This window comes from Arachis ipaensis, chromosome B04, assembly GCF_000816755.2.
Source record: "Arachis ipaensis cultivar K30076 chromosome B04, Araip1.1, whole genome shotgun sequence".
In the NCBI taxonomy this organism is placed as follows: domain Eukaryota; kingdom Viridiplantae; phylum Streptophyta; class Magnoliopsida; order Fabales; family Fabaceae; genus Arachis; species Arachis ipaensis.
This window is the reverse complement of record NC_029788.2, coordinates 131,073,530-131,081,547: the sequence shown is the minus strand read 5'-3', so window position 1 is coordinate 131,081,547 and position 8,018 is coordinate 131,073,530. Positions and strand designations below refer to the sequence as shown.

At 31.3% G+C, this 8,018-nt stretch overlaps 1 protein-coding gene across 1 annotated transcript; it reads left to right on the top strand.

Annotated features, from left to right (window-relative positions):
• Positions 4,532-6,522, top strand: LOC107638180 (F-box/kelch-repeat protein At3g06240-like). Its single transcript, XM_016341348.2, has 2 exons — positions 4,532-5,816; positions 6,079-6,522. The coding sequence occupies exons 1-2, from the start codon at positions 4,628-4,630 to the stop codon at positions 6,102-6,104; spliced, it is 1,215 nt and encodes a 404-aa protein (XP_016196834.1). The 5' UTR covers positions 4,532-4,627; the 3' UTR covers positions 6,105-6,522.

Genomic DNA, 8,018 nt, shown 5'->3' with positions numbered 1-8,018 from the left:
ATTATTGCGGATATAAAAGTAGTATTATGCCAACTGTTAAATCATATTTTCAGAAAAACTAAACAACATGAAAATCAATCCACTACTGATGAAAAATTCAAGTCATCTAGCATTAAATTTGAATGGTTTAAAACCATAGATTATTAACTTTTATTGTTATGAAAATTCTTATATTAAACTTACTGCTTAATTAAGGATATATAGTAGAGGTGTTTAATGAAAAACTATTTAAACATGTTTTGAAAGGATAGATCATATTCTGCCATTCTTTGCACTACATTATTTCTGCTAGGTTTTATTACTTTGTGATTAATGTAAAAGTACCGAGCAAGATGCATTATGCATCAAGTTACATTCAGATGTGAGTTTTGACTATTTATGGTGAAACTTGATGTATCAAATGCTAGGGGAATCATTAATAGCTGTCTTGCTTCCTACGCTCTAGTCTTGTGGTGAGGTATGCTTCGATATTATGCTGCGTGTTATACATAAATATACTTTTTTGATTGTATACTTTGGATTAAAATGTTAGTTTTGGCAACACCATAAATAACTTTTGGAAAAGTCTAGGGGCCAGCAATTTTTGTGTTTTCTGGCCAGCACTTAATCATTAAAATAAAAGTGAGTGATCTCCTACCATTAGATGTAATCTCACACTATTAAAAATACTATTGATGGCCAATTAATGGTTATAAAACACCAAAATTGCTACCCCCTAGCATTCCTCATAACTTTTAGCTTATGTGTATCTTTTGTAATATTATTAGGTATACATTATAATAAAATAAGACTCAAAAGATTTATTTTAATGTCATATAAGTAATTAATATGTGATTGATAAAATTATTAGTCAAAAAGTTTTGATAACTAACCAGATGTAGAGGCAGAGGTGCTTACCTGAACTAGGTGTTACATATACATTGAATTTTCTTAAAATTTTTATGTTTTTACAAACGAAATCAACATATTTTATACTGATGGTTTTAGTGGCTAAGAGAAGGGGGTTAAATCTTAGCCCATTTTTCACTTTAGAATACTTTCTAGTTTTTGAAACAATTTCTGGAGACTTTTTTATTTTTGTCTCGTACCCAGCCACGAGACTTTTTCTTTTTATCTCGTTACTAGGCACGAGATATTTTTAGTTTTATCTCATAGACAGCAGATACAGAAATGGAGTAGAAGATAGAGAATATTACACCAAGATATATCCTAGTTCAGTTGCTAAGTGTAGTACAGCCTACATCCAGTCTCCATCACAACAATGATGGAATTTCACTATAATCATCCTTGATTACAAACACCAATTCTCTCTAGGAACTACCCTTTCTATCTGGGACAAGTACAAAATCTAATCCCAAACTGAACTTGACTTGGTCACTGCCAAGCCTTCAACTGTAAAGTGCTAACCCAACTTACAAGGAGATTCCCACAGAATCATGAAACACAATACAGATGTACAAAGGAACTCTATCGACTACTATGGCTTTTTCTTTTAATTTTGCACTCTCTGCCTTTTTTCGCTCTATAGCTTTTTCATACAAACCTCATTGTTTGCCTTTTTTCATGAGACTCAAGACATGACAAAATTAAACAGAAAAATACAAAACAGAATACATTGAAGGAGAAGAACTTCTGTTAACTTGGGTAGCTATGAGAACTCTGTGCCTTGCACTCTCACTCCTTACTTCAAACCCTGGCTGTTCACCCTTACTTATAGGGGGAAGCCTCCACGGTTGAAACCAAACAAACCAAGCTAAACTTCTTTTTCTTCATGCAACCGGTTCGGCCAGAGAGAGAGAAGAGGAAACCGAATGCTATATCTAACATGCAATTACCTCTTAGTCTTCTCTTTACACCAAACTTCATCAATCCGAGCCATCCCTCCTTGCTTACACTCCAAGAAGGACTCCTAGCCCTTGATGCTTCTTGATGCATGGCAGCTCCTCCTGCTCCACTTTTACTTCATCCTTCACGTAATCACCCTAGCTACCTTCTGTGATGAGTGAACCTAAAAGCAGATATGAGCCATCCCTGAAATCTTTCTCTGACCGAAATCTTCATCATCCATTTTTGGGTATGGAGAAGCCAAGATCTCTTCACCAAATCTTACCATTCTTGGTTGAAGATCTTAGCCACAACATACTTTTTGTTTTATTTTTCTTGTCATCATTGTGATGGTCTTGTGGCGTGCTTCTTCTTCTCTATGGTAGCTTGCTATAGCTTCCATGGTTGCTACTGTGATATGACCGAAAGAAAAGAAAGAGTAGAGAGAGAATAAAGAAAATATTCAATGGATTTGAGCAATAATTAATGTAACAAAGAGAGAGAACAAAAGTAAACTCAAGTTTTCCACTTCCCTTTGCTGAGTAGCATGTAGAGACATTAAAGCAATCAAATCAATTTCTCTCTCTCATTTATATTTTCAATGCTAGCAAATTAAATTTTGAAATTCATCCCGAAATAAGAAATGGGATCCGTTGGAGGCATGAAGCAATTTTGCTTTCTTTCTCAATAGATTTCGGACCAAGCATTGGATCTTTAGTTTAATATGGGCTTAATGATGATGTTAATAGAAACTGGCCCAATTAAACAAATCAGCCAACATTCATTTCATATAAGGCTGAATTTTGATTTCATACTGGGGCTTCGGATCTTTTCTTTTTTATTCGGTCCAAGAAACAAAATTATATTTCAGTCATGGTCACATCAATTTAACACTAAGACTGAAAATTGGTCCAACATAAAACCTACATTGCAAAATTATTTTAATCAACATATAAAAATTAAAATTAAAATAATAATCTTGTAATTAATCACATTTATAATATTTGATAATTACTAAATTAAAAATAGAGTTTTCCAAATTCATCACATACATATCCGTTTAACCTTACTTATGCTTATTATTTGATGATGACAGAATACTTAGATAAAATTGTCAATTTTTATATATTCTCTACAATATTAGTTTTTAAATGTAATAAATTTTTTTATGATGTAGATTTTTAATTTAGTTTTCTGATTGTTTTTTGATGTGTTAAGAGTGTCCAATGAGGACTCAAATACACACTTAGTATTGTGTATTTAAGATTCAAATATCTGCAAATAAAGTATAAAAATTTAATTGTCTTGAGTATATATTTTATAACTTTTAGAATTGTTATAAATTCTGCATTCTAAATTAAGTTGTAGACATTAATACTAGTCTAGTGTCTCTTATTATTTTTCCTGTTTTTTCTAGGCCTTTATCTAAGTATAGTAACAGAAAAGACTACTTAATTTGTTTGCTCCTATATTTTTTGCATTTGGCTGTTTAATAGCTAAAGATGAAATAAAGAATGTACAAGTAAATTTGACAATTATGTGATACAAAAGATTACTTAAGATGTTTTATTTTGTCTATTATATAAATGTTGTGATAAGACATGAGGTGGATGCCCATTAATGTTTGAGCGGCTAACTTTTTCAAGTAAAAAATTTAGACTATCAAAGAAAGACTGAATTTAATTCCATCTGAAAATTTACCTTTTGTATGCTTATAAATAAAAGGCTAAGTCTCACGCAATAAAACAAGTAATAAGTCACAAAAAAAAAACAACAAGTAATAGAAACAGAAATATTCTTCTCTCTTGTACAAACTCTCTTTCTTCTCTCTTTTGAGTATTTATTATAATATATATAATAACAAAAAAAATGGAGAGGATCCATTTCCCTTAAACCTCTGAATAAAGACACAAGCAATAGAAAAAGAAACACTCTTCTCTCTCGTACAAATTAACTTTCTTCTCTCTTTTGAGTATATGTTACTTCATATATAATACTAGTAAATATATTAATTACTTTTATTATTATAGTGAGATAATTATATTGGTAAATATCAATATTAGAGTCTTCTATTTATATTTTATATTATCTTTCTTATTTATTCTAGACAAAATATACACTTTATTTTTTAATTTTGTTAGCGTGGTTAATTTTAGGTAGTTTTCTGGCAAATTATGGCAGATCCAGACAAAAATAAATTAATGCTTAATCATCTTGTATGTCAGACCACAAAAATTTATAATGAAAAATGTAACATAGTTTCTTAAGGTAATTTTTTATAGTGAAACAAAAGACATTTAAAAAAAAAAGAATGAAACTATCATTGTTGAGAAATTGATTACAAAATTGTCTATTCAAATATTTTTATTTGATTAATTCATTATAGTATAAATATTTTGAGGTTAATTGCACAATATTTTGTGGAAGATAAAAGTAAAAAATATTGAATAAATAATTAGAATGTGAGATAAAAAATATATTGAATAAAAAAGTTTAATTTAGAGTGATATGTTACTGAATTAAATACATTTTTTTATTTAATAAATCTAAAAATATTTTATTTAATTTTAAAAAAAAGAGATGATAATAAAAAATTAGAAATTACACTTTACACTCTCAATCTTTTTTAATAATGTATGATCCATTCGAATATTTGGTAGTTAACCCTATTTTTTTCCAATAGCCAATCCAAAAGTGACCTTTCCCTTCCCTTCCCTTAGTTTTATGTTTTCAAAACAATTTCAAGTCCCGGGATTGAGTGAAGAATTGCTATATTAATTGCGAAAAGCTCAGCAATCCAAGCATGGATAAGAAGAAGAAATGGAGGCATACAGGGAACAAAGTAAAAGAGGAAGCGACCATGGATAAAAAGAAGAATCACAAGAGCAAGAGCATTCTCGAGATCCTCCCTCTTGAGCTGATTCACAGAATCCTACTGCTGGTGCCGATCAGACATCTCGCTCGCCTCAGGTGCGTTTCGAAGCTGTGGCATTCTCTAATTTCTAATCCTGACTTTGCGAAATTGCATTTTCACCACTCTCCCGCCGCCACCACCGCATGTTTCTTCATAGAAAAAGCCACTATAGCTTACTTCATTTACATAGACGACAATGATGCATCACAAAAAGTGGTGTCCCCCCCTTTCAAGAAGAAACCACCGTCTGGTTTTGCGGTTTTAGGATCTTGCAGAGGCTTTATTCTCTTGGATCGTGACCCACATTTTCTTGTGGTATGGAACCCATTGACTGGATTCAGCAAAAGAATATCCTATTCTCATATTGGTCCTCGTCGTATCTTCCGTAGCATTAGGCTTTCCTATAGTGCGCGTCTGTATGGATTTGGTTATGATGCATCACAGGATGATTACTTATTTGTTGTAGCTTGGAGCGATTGGAAAAGACAATGTCATTTGGATTGCTTGTCCTTGAAAATCAATTCATGGATTAATCTTGATGCTGCACTCCCCAACGCAGTGGATTGGTTTGACCATAATTCTTGTGGGTTGTTCTTGAATGGCGCTATTCATTGGGTGCCTTCCTGTCTTAAAGATTACAGGGATGCTATTCTTATCTTTGATTTGAAGGAGAGGACTTTCTCAAGGATATCTGGGCCAGAACAACCTGTAAAGAGTGCATCCTCCTATTCAAGTCTCGCCCTACTAGGAGGCTGCCTAGCTTTGTATAATCGCAATTATAATAGCTGTAACACTCACATATGGGTGATGAAAGAATATAGAGTGCACTCATCTTGGACTCTCTATCGGATTCCTTGCAAAGTCTTTCGGCCATTGTGCTTATCCAGTAATGGTGATATTATTGGAAGAGGTTATGATAAAATAGGGTACTTCATATACAATGTAAGAGGAGACCTGCTCAAGCATTTTAAAAATGTTTGTTCTCCCCTTCCCACCCGATACTGTTTATACAGAGAGTCTCTTGTGGTCTTGCCACTCCCTGGCGACATTAAGGATAAGAAGAAAAGGAAGGAAAACTGTATGTAACTATTCTCCTATATGCTTTCCACCAAGCTATTTTTGTTAGTTTGCATTGCATTGTGATTAATGAATAAGTAATGTGTAATATGCATTATGCATCAAGTTGTAATCAAATGTCACTTTAGTCCATGGATATTGAAATTTGAATTTATCAATGCTTAGGGAATCATTAATCATTGTCTTGCTTCCTATCGGGTTACTAAGTTTAGATATTTTTCATGTCTAAAGCTTTGACTTTTACCAGTTCTGCGTTTTTGCAGGCTATCAAGTTCACCATCAAGTTTAGCATCACCAAAGATTCAAACAGAGAAAGAGAATGAGGAGCCAACACCCACTTGGGGAGAACATTTGAAAAGTGCGAATGAAGTTTAGTTTCTTTTTAAGTCCAATATATCTTTTGAATCAAATCTAATAGTAATATTTCTTGGTTGGTTATGCAAAACTTTATAGGATTTATTTTGCAGATTACATGATATACTTCTTCTTTTAGTCTTTATCTTTAGCGTGGTTGTTTTTAGAAGTTCACTGGATGATGCCAACCCAGAAACAAAAAATTACAGTATATATGAGGGTTGTTTTATTTTGACTATATAAACTTGCTGCACCTTGTATGTCAAACCAGTTATCCACGGCATTGGTGGCAGAGGGGCTTATTTGAACATGTTTTGAAAGGATAAGTACTCCTATAAATAGTTTTGCATGCACTCTCATAGTCTCATGTCTCTCTATTTTGATACAAAGATGAAGTACTTTTTTCTTCATTTATTCATTTTGTTGTCTAATGTTAATTTAGCTTCAGATTTTATCATGTCAAAATCTTATGAACCCAGTCCAAAACTTTTTAAATGTAGATTCTTTTTGAGATAATACGTGTTTCATGCAGACTTAAGATGTAAAGTATAGAGTCTCTTATAAAATTCTTGTTTGCCTCTATTTTATAGAGCAATGTGTGCTTATTTTATTAATCTTGTATCTAATTTAATTTTAAACTATTGGGAGTAAAATACATAGTGAATAATTTTGAGGAGAAGCAGAATTAGCATCAGAAATTTTAGCCATGAAAATCTTTCACAGGCTATATTGTGCTGAACTGGCTATTACTATACATAAATGTATTTTCTCATTGATTACTCCCTCCAGTTAACACTTAGATTTAGCAGCATGCACAAGTGATTCCATAAATAAGAGAAAGAGAATCAGGAGCTAACATTCAATTGAACAATTTAGACATGTGATTTTGCTGTAAATAAAACTAAGGGTTCGCAAGTTGAGTGGGAAGAAGCTTCAAGAAACTCAAGTTTTGCTTTGAATTATGATCTTCTTTCCAAATATGAAGGGAAAATAACTAAAGAACATCTGAAAATTGAAAATAGAGTTTAAGTACATCTTGTTAATCCAATATATCTTGAGTTTAATCTGATAGTAATATTTCTTATATTATCTGTTTTATTTTTCGTCTTCTATATATGTTGAAAATTTTCGTTTGCTTTTTATTTTTTATCTGTGTAATTTTTTTTCTTTTGCTGCATTATCATGATTCATGAGTTATCTATCATTAAGTTACTAGTTTTGTTTTCTTAGTACTAACCCGTCTGTTTAGATGATTATAAAGGGTTTACATAATTAATTGCCTTTTTATTCTATGTTGTGGTTGGTAGAAACAATGTAATAATTGGTATATTTTCTATACAGAATATCACATCTCCATATGAGATTTGTGATGTGAACTGCACTTTAAAATGGTTAATTTGCATGTATTCTTTACAATATTATTTCATTGATTTTTGAATGTATAAGCTGTAGATTTTTAATTCAGATTTCTATTTCAGTTTTCTATTTTAGTTTTCTGGTTAATTTTCTATGTGCTAAAAGTGTGCAAGAAGAAATTCAGTATTGCCTTTTTAAAATATTCTGTACATAAATAAAGTACAAAAATTTTTTTATATTTTCTATATCACATCTCCATATGAGATTTGTGATGTGAACTGCACTTTAAAATGGTTAATTTGCATGTATTCTTTACAATATTATTTCATTGATTTTTGAATGTATAAGCTGTAGATTTTTAATTCAGATTTCTATTTTCTATTTCTATTTTAGTTTTCTGGTTAATTTTCTATGTGCTAAAAGTGTGCAAGAAGAAATTCAGTATTGCCTTTTTAAAATATTCTGTACATAAATAAAGTACAAAAATTTTTTA

Bases quoted from the DNA above. Each gene is read 5' to 3' on its own strand.
- LOC107638180 (XM_016341348.2), top strand. From the start codon at position 4,628: ATGGATAAGAAGAAGAAATGGAGGCATACAGGGAACAAAGTAAAAGAG. The intron at 5,817-6,078 runs GTATGTAACTAT...GCGTTTTTGCAG, and splicing joins GAAGAAAAGGAAGGAAAACT to GCTATCAAGTTCACCATCAA.